Below are 19,388 nucleotides of genomic sequence, written 5' to 3' on the forward strand. Positions count from 1 at the left end.
CAATTCTTGGGTTGTTCATGTCAGGGATGCTTTTTGGTTACTTTTTGGAGCAATGGGGGTTTCGTTTTAACCCAATGAATGTTTTTTTTTTTCATTTCCTGAGTTAAAATACCTCAGAATAAATGTATCCCCTTTGAATCTCTGAGTTGGGTTAGAGCTGCAGGTCTTTGGGTTGTCCGTTAATCGTAGAGAAGAGCAACTGCATTTTGAGGGAAGCGCAGGTGAGTCTTGCCCTTCAGGTTTGTACAACCACCTCAAGGGACGCCATGTAAAAGCACGATTGTCCTGGGTGTGACAGGTGTATCGTGAAGTATTCGTAAGGCCAAAATAAGTTGCACGAACTTATGACGTACAGATAATGCCGTCAAATTTTGCCCTAGTCGTTAGTAAGGTGCGAGTACTAGCTCCTTATTGACCTTGCATGAATGCTGCACACATACACTTAAAAAAATGATTCAAGCCCGTCTTTCATGTAACACAATAAATTCTGTTTATTTTATTTAAATATATTTATTTTAAAATTATGTATGTACATTTAATTGACCTAGCACAAAATGTATTAATAGTTTCACCTATAAACTCCAGTAATCCAAAATAAATGAGTTCAAGTAAGGGGCATGCTGTGCGCATGTTGAATGCTGTTTTCCTGTTTCTCTTTATTTATTCTTTTTATAAGATCTTCTGCCGTTTTTCAGCTTTAATTTTTCACCTATTTTACCCATTCAACTGTTAAAATGTTCAGCTGTTTCGTCTAATGCCTGCTATGACTTTTGATCCTTCAAATCCTTCGACTTTTCGAAGAGAGAAAACTTTCGTTCGTGTTTTTCCACGTAAAAAACGTACTGTGGCTTGGAATCGTTTCAACTCGGCTTCTCCCAATAAGATAATACATGACGAACCTCATTTATGGAGAAAATGATTCTATGTGATTATACTGGTGAGTGTAAGATGCTACGAAGGTGTTGGCTCAGTAGATTACTCATTCTGATTTGCGTACTGAGGTTCCAGGTTCAAGACCGGCTGAAGACTGGTATTAGATGACATTTTGTCAGGAGGCCCATACTAACCACGCTGTGATGTCTAATTTTGCCTGTGTTTCACCTACCGTACTTTACGTGAAAAATGTATGTGAACATGTTGGCGCTACCGGCTCACCAAACGGTCTACGACCTTGATATATCGTGGGGTCACCTGCGTGCCCCATACAGGTTTGGCCACTTTTCACCCACAGACTGCTCGTATCCACCCCTACAGGCAGTTGAGACTGAGGCCTACGTTTCTGCTGTGCCACTTTACCAACTTACATTTCATCGGCAGGTTTCCCGCTCAAATCCAAAGCTGTCACTGTTCAAGTCTTATTATTCATAAAAGAAAGTAGAGTCTATATTAACACAACAACACTCACTACTTCAGTGGACAGACTCTTTCTGTTGGTTGATTTGGAGACACTCCACATGTGAGTTACTAGGATTCATGTCATCCGTGTTACTTTTTCTCTATTTTTAGCCTCTCTCTAAAACATTTAAATCCCTTGGAATGCAGCATTTGATCTTTTACAGTTCACCCTCGAAGGCTTCACATCATAAAAGGATTTCTCTTTTTCATTTTCAAAATGTCTATTTTTGGTCTTTATGGTCTGTAAACCCCATGTCAGTCTGACCTTGTGCTCCTCGACAGCTGAAGTGTGTGCTTAACTTGTGTGTGTGTGTGTGTGTGTGTGTGTGTGTGTTTTACTGGCTGACTTTGCCTGATTCCTGTTTATGTAATAATCCTAATATAAAGCAGACTCACCTGCTATGGATTCAAGGAGGAAGGAGACGGAGGAGGTGAAGGAAAGTTTAGTCAAAGGACACAGAAGAGAAAAGTTTGAAGTAAAATGTTACGTTAGACCAGGGGTCTGCAACCTGAGGCTCTGGAGCCACATGTGGCTCTTTTATTCCTCCACTGTGGCTCTTTGGCTTCTAAGCTAAATATGAAAGACATTATTTTTTGGAGTTTTAGTTCTTTTTGTTAAGTTTATTAGGTTTTTCGGTGGAATATTATTAGAATATGTTTAAAACACAGTATGTTCTGCAGCACAATAGTTTCTGTCCAGAAGTATAGAATTGGATTTATATTTATTTAGATCTGTTTCCAAAAGTGAAATTTTAACTTAAGTTTGTCATGCTTATATTTAATATTAAAAGGAGAATAAGGATGAAGGTTCACCAAAGTTTTAATGTTAGAAAATACTGTCTTTGACTTTCCTGCATATTTAAGTAAAGTAAATCTACTGTAGCAGATTTTTTTGACACAGGTTGCATTTTATTTTGAAAGGAACTTGTATATGCTGCTGTTAAGAGTAGAATAAAATATTTATATATATAGGAAAAGTATAACATTGATATATTATTGTAAGTATCTCAAAGCTACGTTTTCTAAATGAATAGCTTAATGGCCACAAAAACTCGAATTAAGTACCGTAAATTCCGGACTACAAAGCGCACCCGATCACAAGCCGCACCCACCCATTTCACGTGTTTAATTAGTTTTATACATACACAAGCCGCCGCGCACGTGTTAGGCGATATTGTCATCCTGACAGATCACGGCCAGTATCCCAAAGTGAGTGCAATTCATTAGCACACTGTGGGTGGTGCCAGCTTTGCCTCTGGCTCATGTATTTGAATGTATCGACATTTGTCAAACAGCATGGACCTATATTCTGTTCACAAGTTCCTCAGTTATGGTGTTTTTATTTCATTTTTTTTTACTTATTGACAATCTAGGTATCATACATAAAATTACAAACAGTAACCATATAATCAACATTACATCCCTCAGTTATGATGAGGAAATTTACATCCGCGATTCCACATTTCCCATGAGTCTTAGGGGCTAAAGGCGGGACCAATGCCCGGCTCGCCATTCTGTTGTACGTGTTTAAGAATGAGTATCAGCAGTGCATGGAGGGGTGAACGGGTACAGCTCTCCTTCCGCTTGTGTCGCGGCAGCGTTATGGGAGTAACAGGGCTGGTTAAAAAACACACCGGTAAAATACAGCAGCGGCGACTGAGAAGCACGCGCCTCAGCGTGATACGCGCGCCTCAGTGCGGCGCGTGCGTCAGAATTCAGAAGCCTCTGCGCTCCGCTCCCGCCCCGCGCACTCCTTGTCTCCCCTTCCTATCTACTCCGACACCTCTGGCCAGGGCGGCTTCAGGGAGGACCACTTCGTCCCCGTTGCGCCGGTGGACGGAGCAAATCGTTTCTGTGCAAAGCAATCGGACTTAATACTGTACGTTTTGTGTATGAGGGGCGGGTGCGTTGTTACGTGTGGGAGCCTTCAGACTGCCATCGGCCCGCAGCTCAATCAGCAGGAGAAGATGTCTCCAGCTCACACGGAGGCTGTGAGTTTTTCAAAGCAAAATTCCGCTTTTACGGTTTCCTTAGAAACCGTAAATGGAGTGTAAATTCACTCCATGCGCTGTTCTCTCCGTCACGCAGCAAACCGGCTTTTCCAAACCCGTTGGTGACGGTGGACTTTTTTACGTTGCTTTTAACGATTGCTTTTAACTTGAAAGCTTCATCATATTGTAACGGCGATCTGGTGCACGTTGGGTCTAATGGCACCAAAGGATTCTGGGATGCGGCCGGGCATGCGTGTTTCATTTTGTTGAACCATGACTGAAGTGTCTAAGACCTAAAGCCAAGTTCATGCTGATTGGCTGCTTAGAGGTGTGTTGAATATAAATGCCTTGTGCTTGGTGTTAGATAAAGAATACAAATTATTCACTGAGTTCGAAAGTACGTACATGGCGGCCGCTAATTAAATCCATAAATTAGACGCGTCACTGAATAAGCCGCAGGGCTGGAAGCGCAGGAAAAAAGTAGCGGCTTGTAGTCCGGAAATTACGGTATATTTTAAATTCTAGCTAGACGTCAATTGCATAAATGGTTGAAAAGTTATGGTCATTGAAAAATGTAAACACCGGAGCTGAAGCTCTGGTGTTTTACGGGTTAATAGTTTTTGTGACAATACAACATTTATAAAGGAGATAATACACCAAAACCTGGTGTAAACCTTTTGGTTTAGGTTTCTAGTGTTGATTTTGATTTGATTTCAATTAATTTGATTTAATTTAAGCATTGTATATCTGTCTAAAAAGAAAAATCCAGTGACCTACCCCCACATTTTGCCTCCCAAACGGAGAGTTATGGAAAAATAGTGTCTTCTAATCTGGACGTTACTCCCAATGGATGACATCATCCATAGTCGTCAATGGACTACGTTAGCGTGTTGTTGCCAATGCTTGGAAAATGCAGAACATTAGTTTTATAACTTTAAAAAGTCATTACTTACATTTAAATGTAAACGTCTGTGCTTCAGAGCACACTCGCGAAAAGAAATGCATTTTGTTTGCAACAATTTAGCGGATCTAATAGATTAACATGACAAAATATTCTTCAAATTGTTCAATTTAATCACATTTTTGTCCAAATCTTTGTCCTTTATACCTTTAGGCTGTTATGGAGGATCTTCAAAAAGTCTGCAACAATTACCGTATCATAGATCCCATAGACTGCCTCAGTCATTAAAGGTTAAATAGGTTTTGTCACCTCATCATTACCAATCTACTTGTTTAATTTTGCATCCAGAAATGCTCTGAAGTCTAATCATAGCTGGACGGGAAGAGACCCTAATCAAACAGTGCGCTCAGCTTCCAGCAGGGAGCTCAGGTGTCTGGTGTCAGGTAGCCTTCGCTTTTCACCCTGATTATTGAAGCTGAGCTGTGAGCACGAAGGCCAGGAGCTGCTGGCCGCCGGACGTCCACCCTGGAATGTGTCCGTTTTCCTTACGTCGGAAAGTATCACCAGCGGGTTGAATGAGAAAACCTTAAAGCAAGAATCATGATCAAAGTTCAGGCGGGTCAACAAGTCAGGAGGAGAAGGAAGGGGAAGAAAGTCCGGTGGTTTCACCGCCTGTTTGGTTACAGGTGAGTGAAAGAGCTGAGATCTTTTTAGCTGCCTTAATTCTATTGGGTCAACAGGAAAAAAAGAGAGTTATTCATATTATTGTAGAAAGGTTAAAACCAGTAAAACATGTTTTTCATGTAGAGTTTTTTGTAGTTGAACTTCTGTTTGTATTCATAAAAGTGAGTCACTTTTGTGATCCAAACACATTTTAATTGAGGGTCTTTTGCTGTTGCGATATTTAATGCTTTTATAAAGTGTTGAAAGGAGTAAAAAAGATCCTTTAAGGCTTTAACTGGTATGAATTTCTACTCTCTGGAGTCTTTCTTTTATGAGTCATAAAAGAAAGACTAGGATTTTAAATAAGTAGGATTTTAAATGTATTAAGACTGTAAAACTCCTCACTGCACACTTTATCCCCTTTTCTCGGACAGACATAAACATTTTCACTCTTTTCTCTCTTGTTTGAACTTTCAAAGTCCAAACCTTCAAAGAAAAATGAGTCCAGTATTAAGGATTTATGTCAATTTAGTAACCTGAAGGCTTTCTGAACAGGAGACGCAGCACAGAGGAGATTGATTGACAATTAACAAAGAAAAGAAATATAAAACAAAAAAAAACAGCATTACATTTGGACAACATTTTAGAAACCAAACGTTAAAAAACAAAAGTAATTCTCAGAAAACAAAAGGAAATGTTAGAAAAACGAAATACAACGAGGAACCAGAAAAGGTAGATATTATGGAAGATCACTGATTGGATGATGATATTCAGTACCGCTCCATGCCCAATAACCTTTGGTTGCAATGTTGGACAAACGTCATCATCCAATTAGCGATCTCCCATAATACCTACCTTTTCTGGTTTCTCATTGGCTGTGTCTGAATTTCTTCACAACTCACTATATAGTGCGTTCGGCATTTTGTAGTGTTGTCTGAGTCTACAATTCCAAAATCGAGTGCCTTGGAATTTCCCAGAAGTGCATCGATGCTGATTTGTAAATATAGATCAAAGCTCTTAGTCTGAACAATTTTTGCAACAAGTCTTTAAATGTTTGTTTTTTATAATGAAACACCGTTCTCGTCGTCAAAACACGTCGTAAAATGTTCGTATTGATTAGGTTTCTACTTTGTGAACTGGGTGACGTCATATTCGCCATTTCAAAACAAAAAACATTCTCAGAAGATTTGCTAACAGCTCTCAGTGCTGTCAGAGACGAGACAGGCGTCTTCAACTCGTCTCAAACTGTTCTCAATTTAGTTTTAATGTATGGAAAACGTGTAAGGTCGATGAAGATTTCTGCTGGAAGATTCAAACAATGTGACATCAATAGCTGATAGTTGAACTTTGTTTTTCCACTAAATTGGGTCAAAAGAAGCAAAAACATCTCAACCCTTTCTTGTCGGACAAGCAAATCAAAAGGCCACTGTAAATGACATAACTCCGTTAGAGGTCAAAGTTCATCTCAGTTTGTAAATGAACAGCGTTTAGGTTGTTGCATCTTCTCCCATCATCCTTTTAGTCAGAACGCGTTAAATCACATCCCTCCCACTTGCAGCTGTCTTCTGGTTCTGCTGCTGTTGAACTTGTTCAGCAAACACACTTCTGGAGAATTTTTGCTTAAATCCCCGGTTTCGGCTCAAAGGGAATCCGGGTTGGCGCCTCGTTTCTTTCCGTCTAAACCAGCTAAATTAACTTAAAACAACCCCCACAAACTGTTGTTGTAGCTTTTATACAGAAGATTTGTATTTGGCTGTGTGGGCTGCCCGGTAAAGGCGGTGTGTTAACTGCATATGTGCGTGACTTTGTGTCGACGTACACAATCATCCCACATAGCGCCATAGGTATAACTGCTGTGAGTGTAAAATTGCTCAGACGTACCATCCACAGAGCAGATTCTCTGACAATATAATTACTGGACGAGTTGCTGATGCTCCCACGGCGCAGTTGTCACGGCAACGCAGACAACCCACCTCTGCAGGGAGAGTGGGAGGAGGAGGAGGAGGCTGGAAAAAAAATAAGGAGAGGAGACGAGGGGGAGAATGAGTAAGACGATGGGTGGATGACAGGAGCGGGAGCGAGGAAGAGGAGGAGCGAAGCAGTAGGAGGAGGAATGAGGAAGATCTGAGAGGAGCGAAACAGATGCACAACGTGGACAAGAAGATCTGCGGTGGAGTGTTTATTTCTGGGCTGAAAAAAGGGGTGAAGATGATCCTCCAGAGGATGAGAACAGAGGCAGAGTTTGGCTGTGGAGATGAAGAGTAGGTGGTGTTAGAACTGGGAGCAGCTGGATCAACTCTACTTCACATACTGTCTGCTTCTCACCTCTCCTCTTCCAACAGCCTGCATCCTGCTTATTTATCAGTTCTTAGTTTTACCCCAGATTAACTCTGAACTGAGCTTTTCTGAGCTGTAAAGTTGAAAACAGCACTTTTCGCACCAAAAAGACATTTATTTTGTACCATAAACTCACTTATTGCATTAAAACCCCACATTTTACAGTAAAAACATATTTATTTTGCATTAAAAACACACTTTTTGCAGTAAAGACATGTTGCAATAAACATCACTAATTGCAGTATAAACAAATTTCTCTAGTATAGACATTCTTTCACTAAAAATACATTTATTCTGCGCTTAAAAACAATGATTGCTTTAGACATTTTGCTGTTAAAACACATGTATTTTGCATTACAATTCACTTACTGCAGCAGAACAATGTTTTTTGCATGAAACACATTTATTTTTCATAGAAAAACACTTTTTGCAATGACATTTTTTTGCCCTAAACTCACTCTAGTTAGTAAAAACACATTATTTTCCGTGAAAAACAAAACTTTTTGCATCAAAAACACCTTTATACAATAAAAATATTAAACAATTAAACAAAATAAATTTTTGTAAAAACATTTATTTCGGATAAAAACAGATTTTGCCGGTGAAAACACATTTTTTGTGTTAAAAAACAAATTTTTTGGTTGTAAAAACAGCAGTCAAAACACACTTATTTTACTTTAGAAACTGTTTGGGGGCAAACCCCAGGGTTCTGCATCGGCGCGTTCGCATCATTCTAGCTTCTGTCTCCTAAACGGTTCGCCATGCTCTGATTGGTCACCTGATTGACCAAAGATGGGGAAACCAAAGCTGCTCTTGAACCGTGAGCTGTCAAAACAAATGAAGACTTAAGATCGTTTTTCTGAAGCTAATGATGTTGAGCTTTAGACTCAAAAACCCGGTTTGAAAACTCTCCTTTTAGTTAATGGTTCTGAAGCTTTTAACAGAGATGAAATGAGGTTTTACAGCACTTGCTTCCTACTGGAGGACATTAAGTGATTTCTCTATAGATCCTGACGCTTCATTAAACTGGTAAAATGTTGCTGTGAGCATTTTGCAAAGTGACATTTTTGCTTTTTCACAGATGCTTTCAGGCGAGATTATTTGTGGACTGATGCACTCTCACTACCCCTTTCTGCAAAAACACTTGTTCACAGTAACTTAAAGTGAAGCGGAGTTCTTGCATGTTAAGTATAGCTATTTTGGGATTTGCTGAATGCACAACACAAAAATGCACAGTGCAGCTTCATACGTTTATGTTCAGGTTTTGGAAAAGAAAAACGAATTTATTTCCTTTTTTTCCTTAAGGGCCTCTGACTGGAGGTGAACCTGAATCTGTTTTCATATTTAAACCCATATTAGACCCAATTTATGATAATTCTTTATAAATCTTTAAATATTCCGTAAAAATTACTACTGCAGCAAAACTCCAAGATGTTTGTTTTACAAATTAAAAACACGTTATCGATCTCATGGTTTAAAGAAACGGACTGAATAGGAAAACTCTTAACTACTTCCTGTTTATCAACAAGATATCTTGTTTTTTTTTAGTCTTCTTGTGCTTTGCGCTTCCTATTTGTGCTGTTCTATTTTTATTTTTATTTTTATACATTTCTTGGTTTACTCTCTACTGTATTTGTCTGTCTGCGTTCAGACACCAGAGTTCACCTGCAAACGGAGCAACTCCTTTGTTTTCATACAGACCAAAGTTTACCTGTTTGGTAAACAGGTAAAGCAAACTTTGCTGTGGTGCAAAGAAACCAATTACATTTGCATTTAAAGTTTTTCTGCAAGGTTTCAATCATCTTCATTTATCATGATAGAACTTTTTCAAATTCTGCTGGGGGAAAAGACGATTTTGTCCGGTCATTTGTAGCTGTTGGCTGTGCTAACCGGGGCTTTAGAGTCTGAGATGAAGAATTTCGATGTAACAGATTTTATAAATTTCTCTTGAACGTGCTTTCAGCCCATAATATTCAGTATGGACGAGCAGTGCCCCCACCAGTTGGGTGGAAAATGTCAAAGTGGTGCAAATCATGTCAGTCTTGCTCCAGACTTTTTCTGTATTTTGATCATAGAATTCCAACAAACAAGCAATAATTAATTTCTCCTTCATGATAAATATTCAAACAGTTGGTTCTTCTGCAAATTAAAAAGGGACGCCATCCGGACGTCACTACCAAATCTGAGTCCCTGATTGGTCAAAGTTTGAGCTGGTTTAACTTCATTGGCTTAGGTTTCAAATAAACTAGAGAAAAATAAAGGAGTAAATGGGTGGAGCTTCCTCATACAAAGCCAAATTCCCGCCGGAGCCGGTTGGATGTGTGCATTTCAGGCGCGCCCGGGTCAGTGTGGCATGTGTCCAGTCTCCATACGTCCTTGGGTTGGTGCTGCTGTCACCCACACACAACTATTTTTAGCGCAGGAGTCGTGAGTGCATGCATATGCATGAAGCCGTGTGTGCGGCGCCGAGTTCTCGGGTTACACGCTCCGTAAAGGGACACCTCTTTGTCTTGGTGGATAAATATAGACGGGTGACCACTGAAACTTTTAACAGCGACAATCGGATCATCGGCGTCTTCTCGCTGTGGTTTTCAGTGTCAGAGTTACCCCTTTATTAGCTCTTAAACATGTTTCTGAACTCTGGGTTTTAAAGATGGTCATCGGGTTGCTGGAGCCTATCCTCCAACAACATCCTGAGTCCATCACACGACCCCACACAATCCCACAAACACTCACCATTAGGGATGACTTAGAGATACCAATCAATCTATGAAGCATGTTTTTGGACTGTGTGCTCGGGGAAAAACCCACACATAAATGAGGAGAACTCGCAACCTCCACACAGAAAGGACCTAGCGGGGATTTAAACTGGACCCTCTCACTGTAAGAACACTGCCGTAGAGGGACGGAAGAATAAACCTGAGACCACCATTCTTATTCAGAGAAGGTTTATCCTTCTTGACAAAGATGGCTTCTTTCACTCCTCGCTCAAACCCTCCTTTCTCTCTGGCTAGTATTCTGACTTCACTGTCCTCGAACGAGTGGTTTGTGGCCTTCAGGTGTAGATGCACTGCAGACTCAGGTCCACTTGGGTTGGCTCTGCGATGTTGGTAAAGCCGCATGTGTAGAGGTTGTTTGGTTTCTCCTATATACTGTTCCTTGCAGTTCTCTTTGCAGTGGATAGAGTACACAACATTACTCTGTTTGTAGCTGGGATGTTGTCCTTTGGATGAACCAGTTTTTGTCTGAGAGTCTTAACAGGTTTTTGATGAACTGGGATGTTATGTTGTCTGAAAATCCGTTTTAGTTTTTCAGACAGGCCTGAGATACCCCCCCCCATGAGCGCATATATACCAGATTTTTTACCAGCTAATTCAGAATTTACAAAACCTCCTGGAAAAGAGGCGAAACGTCTTCTAACACAAAAATCTAAGTCCAGATGACGGCCCCTAAACCTACTACTATGATGGAATCAACCTGGATGAATGAGAGTCTTCATAGACATGTTTTTTTATCTTCTAAAATCACACTTTTAATGCAGATGCAACACAAAACAAACCACCTGACTATGAAAAATGTCAGAGTCAGAAGGTTTTTCTGTCTGATACATTTATTTGTTTTTTTGATGAAGGCGATGTTGACAGGAGACGTTTTTTCAGTCCTGCACGTCGTTTGTGTGCTTCACTTACTGGAACACATTAAAAACCGGAGAAACAAACGTGTTATTGAAGAAAATGAGCACAGGAAGTCGGCGACAGACCGACTGAAGGGAGAGATGTCTGCTGACTCATCCTCCAGCACAACAGATCCCCTCCAACTTTTTCTCTTCTGCAGCTGCTGTCAGTCTCTGCTCCAAGCTGTTCCCCGTCCTTCTCAAACAAATAACTCCAGCTGAGCCGGCTGAAATGTGGCCCCGTCCTATGAATAATGAATCACCCAAATAAATCGGTCTGTGGCGTTGGAGATGAAAGCGCGCTCTGCGGATTTCTGCGTCAGCTCAGCTTGTGATTGCTGGGTTTTAAATGTTTCTTCCCTCTGGTTTTTTGTTTTTTTAGGAAGGCGATCTCCCGTTCTGGCCTCCATTACCTCGGCCCCCCCCAGCCGTCACTCCCCCCAGCTTCCAACGGACCCACAAAGGACCTGCGGACCTGCGTGGACTGGACGGTCAGACGCTTTCCTTAGCATGCTTCTTTCTGTGAGAGATTTGTAAGCCGAATTCTTTCGACAGAATGAGGAGTTCTCTGTCTGATCGCAGAAAAGAGATCCCTCCTTTGATGGGAGAATGGAAAGTTTTCAGTCACGACACACAACTCCCCCCCCCCCCCCCCCCCCCCCCCCCGCTCTGTAAAGCTTAATGGATTTTATTTACCAAACCTGAATCATTGAAATCCCCAAAGCCGATTTCAAATGTCTTCTGCTCGTCTGAGAAATGTCGCAGAGCTGAAGAAAATGTCAGGAGGAAATGGAAACACGGCAGCTGTGCATTAGACAGACAAATGGACAGCTAAACTTTTCATATGGTATTTTATTTTTAACCTCGAATACCATGGGCTGCCCCTGAAAATCTTTTTTTTTTAATTTTTCAGGCAAATTTTCGCCTTTCTTCCTAAACACCTGTTCTAGTTCAATCCAAAGAAATCACTGAAACATCGAATCCAATCTTAATCTAGAGATGGAACTGCTGAACATGACTGTAGAGAAGTGATCTGTAACTCAGAGAGAAGATTCCAAGCGTTCCCAGTGGTCTTTTAATAATAATTATGCCGTTTTTAGACAAAATTATAAAAAAAAACCTCATTTGTCACCTGACAGTTTCTGCAGCGTGGCAAGTTCATTCATTCATTCATTCATTCATTCATTCACTCATTTTCTATTCCGTTTTTCCCTTTCGGGGTCACGGGGCTGCCGGAGCCTATCCCGGCCACTTGAGTGGCAAGTATTCATTAGAAATTCCCCTCTGAGTTGTGGGCGGGACCGTTGGCGCTTAGCCATGTAGAGGGTCTCGAGATCCTGGTGTCAGTGTAATGTATATCTGTGTGTTGTCTGCATATTTATAACTAATGTTTAGTCTGTATAACCTGGGCCAGTGGCAGCATGCAGATGTTAATTAGAAGTGGCCCCAGGATGGAGCCTTGGGGAACTCCACAAGTAATTTCTGTTAGCCCAGATGAGAAGTTAGCAGTTGGAACAAAATATTTCACATTTTCCAGGTACATTTTGAACTAGTTTAATACTTTCCACATGTTTGAATAACATAGTACGGTCAAAACTCAGAGAAGCTAAACTCAATGTAACTATTGTGACATAAGTCTATCTTGAAATGAACACGTTATCCATATTTGATAGGAAATCAGGACCCTCTCCCCCTTAAATTTGTTTCTGATTGAAAAAAAAAAAAGGGAAATGAGAAGAACGCTTTAACGACACCAGAGTCATGCAATAATAATGAACAGTAAATACAATCTGCTCTATTATTAATTGGAGGCTGGAGAAGAGTTTTCCCTTGAGCTTCTGTCTGCAGGAACACTTCCAGCACGTCATCGCTAACCTTTACATCTCTGTGAGACGCAGCTCTAATAAATCCATACAAAACCAAAAGTATTTGTCCGTTTGTGCAGCTCTGAGGATGCAGATGCCGGTCGAGATGTTCTGCCTTATTAACGTGCTTGAAGAATTCATCATTAGCATACTTTTGCGGCATCTGTGGTTACTTTTGATTACGATTTAAACAGAAAGTTCCTTCCACATGGATCATGCGTGCAGCGGGGTTTTGCACACTGCCTCTCGGTCTTGTAGTGCTTCGATTGCCACGCGTGTGAACTTTCCCTCCCATCCAGCGGGAGCAATTACCTGCTCGACGCGCTCGAGGATTTCCAGAGGCCTCGCCAAAGAGGAGGAGCGCTGAGGCGGCTGTTTTTGTGTGTGATCTGCAGGAGAACGCGGTGAACGGCGATCACCTGTGGATGGAGACGAGCTGCTCGGGAGAGCTGTGCTACCTGGGGGAGGACGCCTGTCTGCTGAAGACAGCTGTGAGTGCTGCAGACTCATGACGGCTCCTGTGCAACACAAAAAAAACCCGGGAACTCACATCTTAGAAGCAAAAAAAAAAATGATGCATATGCTTTATAAAATTTCATTTCTGCAAAACAACTAAAAAAAACACAAAATAATAATTTTCTTTAATTTAAAAAAACATTTGTGCACTTTTTTCCTTGGATCTGAATTATGGTTTATTGAAAGTTTCATTTCTTTTTAAAATTATAATTACTGCTTTTTTAAATTGTATTTTGAATATAAAAAGGTAAACAAGTCTTTACTTTATGCACTTTAATTTTAAATAAAATATTTTAGAAAATCTGTAAATTTTTGTATCTTTAATTTAAAGATATTACTTCCTGTGATTACTTTAATGTTTTTTTGGAAAACGAAAACTCAATTTATACATATTTATATATTTATGTTTCCCCAAATTTCTATTCAGGTATGAAAGAATCAATATGTTATATAATAAAACAATGCTTTGGTATCTAAAGCCCATTTGACTTTATAAAGCAACTATTTTGCAACTTTTTTGAGTTAATATAGTTAATCTGCTCTGTGTTCAGAGCTTCTACTTTATTCATTGATTAGACTGAGATTCTGGGAAACTTGACTTGATTTTAGGTGATTGTTCATATTTGCTTTTTATCTTTTTATCTATTTATTTTGTTTTTATGTTTTTAAGTGTGGGCAGCTGGCCACTTGAAATTTCCTTCGGGATCAATAAACTTTATCTATCCATCCATCCATCCATCCATCCATCCATCCATCCATCCATCCATCCATCCATCCATCCAACCATCCATCCATCCATCCATCCATCCATCCATCCATCCATCCATCCATCCATCCATCCATCCATCCAACCATCCATCCAACCATCCATCCATCCATCCATCCATCCATCCATCCATCCATCTCTCCATCCATCCATCCATCCATCCATCCATCCATCCATCCATCCATCCATCCATCCATCCATCCATCCATCCATCCATCCATCTCTCCATCCATCCATCCATCCATCCATCCATCCAACCATCCAACCATCCATCCATCTATCCATCCATCCATCCATCCATCCACCCATCCATCCATCCATCCATCCATCCAACCATCCATCCATCCATCCATCCATCCACCCATCCACCCATCCATCCATCCATCCATCCATCCATCCATCCATCCATCTCTCCATCCATCCATCCAACCATCCAACCATCCATCCATCCATCCATCCATCCATCCAACCATCCATCCATCCATCCATCCATCCATCCATCCATCCATCCATCCATCCATCCAACCATCCATCCATCCATCCATCCATCCATCCATCCATCCATCCAACCATCCATCCATCCATCCATCCAATATGATATTTCCCAGAATCATCATATACCACAAAACTTAATTTCTGTTAATTTAAGTATATTCACGTTTCAGTATTTGCGGTTTCACGTACTTGCAGAATTCTTTTTCGGTCATGTGACTCCGCCGGTTCGTCACAAAAACTCAGCTCAAGGCGGCTGGATGAGACTTTTGCATACGAAGGAGGGGCTGCTGGGGAGGAAGGGATCGAAGATGAAGATCACGCCGTCCCGTCGGCCGCCACGGAATATCTAACGGCTATTTCCACCACTTCCTGAATCGCCATAACCGAAGCTTGTCCCGCTGCGTGGAGAAAAAGCATCAGCGGACTCAGAAGCACCAGGAAAATATCCTCATATACTGAGGAAGATAATCGCGGAGAATAATTATCCTCCGGATGAATGAATGATGGATGAACAGGCTGCTGCCGGACGGACGCGCCGTCCCCGATGCTCTAATCGCGCTGCTGGACCTCTCACACTCAACTGATGAAGGAGGAAATGATTGATCGTCATTTATTTACAGGTGGAAGAGAAAGCGATAAAAATGTCCAAATTTTTGACATCCGGAGCCTTTTGTCCACCCACACCCCTCCCATCGGGGAAAACGTGTCCTGAAAGCGAGCTGAGAAGTAACCTTTAGTTTGGACAAAAGTATATTGATATGTCTAGACTTTCCCGCCAAGAGCAGGGAGCAGAAGTGACTGCGAAGCAACACGCTGAGCTCAGAACCGGTCAGAACATTCACTCCGGAACCCTCTGTGGATAAAACGGCTGGAGCCCCCGTGACCTCGGCTGGACCGGTTTGGCTTCGTCGGGTCTTTGGGATTAAATGCAGATAGAGAAAGCAAACAAATCTTACTTCAGACGGTCGTTAGAACCATCGTTTTGCATCAGTCTGTGTTCATCTGAATGTTTTTGTGACTGAATTCTTCTTTTTTTTTTCTTTTCCTTTCATGTCGGCGTCTCGCTCCTCCGCCCTGTGGGATCTGTGTCTCCTTCAAGAAGTCGGCTCCCAGGAGGAAATGCGCAGCCTGCAAGATCGTGGTTCACTCCGGCTGCATGGAGCAGCTGGAAAAGGTGAGTCAGGAGCACATCTGGGTAAAGGTCCTTTTGCCATGCGTCACACTCAGGCTGACACATGAGGACCGTGTCTCCCCGCAGATCAACTTCAGGTGTAAGCCGACCTTCAGGGAGGGGGGATCCCGATGCCTCCGAGACGTGAGTTTCCTCCTCTGTTTCTGCCAGCAAACAGGACAGACCAGCAGCCTTAAAAGCTGCTTCTTCTTGTTTTTTTGCCCCTCCTGTGTGACTGCAGAACGTGCTGAGGCATCACTGGGTTCACAGGCGCAGACAGGAGGGCAAATGCAAACAGTGTGGGAAGGTGAGTCCGCAAACGCAGGAACGCCGCTCCTCCGTCTGCAGACGCTCATCCCAAGTCTCCGTTTCCTCAGAGTTTCCAACAGAAGTTCTTCCACAGTAAAGAAATCATCGCCATAAGCTGTTCGTGGTGTAAACTGGCGGTGAGTAAACTCATCGCCGCTTTTATCCGAGAACCTCAAAGACGTGTTTGACCTCGGAGACCAGACCTTTAGATTTTCCTGCTTTCTGTCCTCAGTAGGTTTTTTTAAATAATGGATTTAGGCAAATAAACAAACAGAAAATGAAGAAAAAATATAAACTAATATTTGCATTAAGATAAATTTTAGAGGAGCATCTGCTCTGGGAATCATTTCTTTTATCAAAATAAGTTAAAGAATAAAGAGTACAAGATATTTTTCTGTTCTTTTAAGTAAAAGAAAATCTGCCAATGGCAAATTTTCTTGTTTTACCGGTAAATGCTTTAAAAGGGCTGGACATTACACAGCCCTTTTAAAGCAAAATTATATCTAGAAATTAGATGTAAACACTCACATGTTGGTATATTGCTCTGGTAATTAGAAATATGAAGTCCTAAAATAAGTGTTTATTGCTCAAAAAATGGTTTTCTGTCTCTAAATGAGTTATATTTATATATTATTATTATATATTAACAGTCCAACTATCCGCATTTTTAAACCATGATCATCTTAAAGACTAGAGTTACACACTTGAACATAAATTTATCATTAAATCAAAGTTTGTCTTTTTCATTTTAAAAAATGAAAGCCTGTAATTTTAGACAAAGGAGTCAGAGAGTTTGTTTCCAACATTAATCTGTGTGTTAAAAGACAGGAGGCGGACTTCGTGTTGGAAGGAGAATAAAAGTGAGAAAAAAGAAAAGACTAAAACTTTTAAACTAAAGGAACTTTTTGAATTTTTATGACTCAAATAAAGCAACAACAAAAAAAATCCTCCTCCTGAGTCCAGAACAGATGAGTCATAATTTTCTCAAATATAATTTTAATTCTATTATTGAACATTCAAAAGGCTCACAATCAAAGAAAGTTCAGTTTTTTGGTTCTGGAAACGGATTAAGTTTAGATTTATTGGAAACAAAGAGATGAGAAGAAAAACGATCCAGAAGTGAAGAAACACAAACTGTAAAAGCCTCCAGATTCAGTTTAAGTGCATTACATTTTTTTTAAAAATTATACTCCAAATGACCCTCGTCCACATAGCAGGCGAACATCTAACGTAATAGGGCTCCATCCGATTGGTCAAATACATAAAGGGATTTATTTGATTTGTTAAATGCTTTAAGCTGCCAGAAGGTTGTTTTAACACATTTAAGGTTTACAATTTATTGTGATTTTCACTGTCTTTTGCGATATGCATATTGCAGAGCTGGATATTGCGATAACGATAGATTTTCGGTATATTGTCATTCATTCATTCATTCATTCATTCATTCATTCATATATTCATATATTGTGCAGACCTAATTTAAAATAATCGTTATTCACAACATATTTTCTATTATTCTCTATTTATGCCATTTATTTTTTGTATTTCTGCCTGGAAAAGACTTAAATAAATGCAATAATGATTCTGCAATATCAGTTTGAAACAGCAACAAGGTTAATAAACACATTCATTTTAATAAAATAAACTGTATTTGACTCCAATCTTGTTCAGTATTGCGTATTTCTATCAAATAAACCCACAAATATATTTCATAAGTTTCTTAAATAAGCAGTTTGCACATTCAAGCTGCCTCCAATTTCAAACATGTCTTTGCAGCTGTTTAATGTCACCATGGCAACAACCCAACCTTTAAAAATAAACATCCAAACCTTCCAGATTTTAAATTTAACTTTACATTTCTGACAAACAGAGATGGAAAAACTTGACTGACACTGATTTGAGTGGAAAGGGATTCGGGTCGGGTCGAACCTGCAGACGATAAAAGCGGAAGGAAGTTGGACTTTTGTCATTTACCGACACTTTCACAGAAGAAATAAGAAGAAGAAGAAAGGCGCTTAAAGCTGAATGCATCCGCCAGTGAGGCTCTAATGCACAGAGGTTTGACAGCTGGATCAGATTAGTTAGGTCCTGTTTCTGCTGACCAAAGTGAAGGACTCTCCGTCACGACGGCCATCCTTTGTTTCTGCGAGGCGGGATCGCTGCGGTTCACTGGAGTGAGTCAGTCCTCCATCGCTGTCAGCTGGTACCCACACGAGGACATCACTCCTGTTCACTCCTCCCTTCACTCACCGAGTTACCCAAATCCAACACATTTATCTGTGGACACACTAAAAAATCCCACTCTAAAGCACACCTTTGACTCTGAATTTATATCTAAATTTGAATGATTTTATGTTACTGCTTTAAAGTTTTTTTCTGGAATCTTCATCAACTGTGAGACGGAATGTAAAAAATAAATCTAGGAGATCACTTGTGATGAATTTTAAAGAATTAATCTGTAAAATGGAGCAGAAAATAGCTATTTATTGGTCAAATGTTTCCTGTAGGTCTTCACAATGTTTCCATTCTATTAGCTATTTTATCGTTTTTCCGTTATAGAACGTTGTGTTTAAATTTGCTTTTTAAATAATTTTTTGACGGCAGATTCACAAATATGGCGTATTTTAATAATATAAACAATTAAATCTCACAAAAAATGAGGTCACTTTTTTCAGCTCCAAAACTTTTTTACATCTAAAAAAGGAGTTTTAAACCGTTCAGGTCTTTGAGTTGAATCCAGAGACCAGAGGTGTGGATTAGCGGATTGAGTGGCTATCTGCCCATCTTTTAGTGGAGGGTTCAAATCCCAAGACTTATGGTTTTTGTGCGCCTGGTGTCTAACCTCTCTTTAGCCTCAACTGAAAGAAAATCCTTCAGTTGGATAAGACTCTGCGAAATTCGGAATATTTAAACCTGTATCTCATTTTTCAAAGGTGTCTGCTCCCTCATAAAGATGGCCACTCTAACAAAAATAGCCGCTTTGTCACAAAGATGGCCACTTTAATGCAAAGATGGACGCTATCACACAAAGGTGAACGCTCCCTCACAAAGATGGCTGCCTCCCAGTCATAAAAACAAAAAAATCTTTATATGATTTCATACGGACAACATGCAATCCTGTTTCTATGTGAACGATGAGAGCGTGGGTGGTTGCTATGGAGATTTGTAAAATGTACTTGTAGGTGGAGTCATGAAAATCTCTGCACATATTCCTCAGCTTGAGACGAGAAAGAAAGACTATGGTTTCTATGAAGCCATCACCTGTAAGGTGGCTGCACCTCCAATCCAACCGTGTGTTCTTTTTGC

General features: G+C 40.4%; 1 protein-coding gene across 10 annotated transcripts in view; it reads left to right on the forward strand.

Moving 5' to 3' along the window:
- dgki (diacylglycerol kinase, iota) overlaps positions 1 to 19,388 on the forward strand; it is an 82,698-nt gene that overhangs the window by 35,196 nt on the left and 28,114 nt on the right. For 7 of the 10 annotated variants that reach the window (XM_023952272.2, XM_023952276.2, XM_023952274.2 and 4 more), the window contains exons 2-7: positions 11,343 to 11,451; positions 13,221 to 13,316; positions 15,702 to 15,776; positions 15,861 to 15,917; positions 16,015 to 16,080; positions 16,151 to 16,219. In XM_023952272.2, the coding sequence (XP_023808040.1) occupies positions 11,343 to 11,451; positions 13,221 to 13,316; positions 15,702 to 15,776; positions 15,861 to 15,917; positions 16,015 to 16,080; positions 16,151 to 16,219 (472 nt within the window). The remainder of the gene's footprint in view (positions 1 to 11,342; positions 11,452 to 13,220; positions 13,317 to 15,701; positions 15,777 to 15,860; positions 15,918 to 16,014; positions 16,081 to 16,150; positions 16,220 to 19,388) is intronic. The other 3 variants (XM_023952273.2, XM_078941825.1, XM_078941823.1) reach the window with 2 other exon arrangements.

The sequence above is a fragment of the Oryzias latipes genome, chromosome 23 (assembly GCF_053564925.1).
Source record: "Oryzias latipes strain Hd-rR chromosome 23, Olatipes_Hd-rR_3.1".
NCBI classification, from domain to species: domain Eukaryota; kingdom Metazoa; phylum Chordata; class Actinopteri; order Beloniformes; family Adrianichthyidae; genus Oryzias; species Oryzias latipes.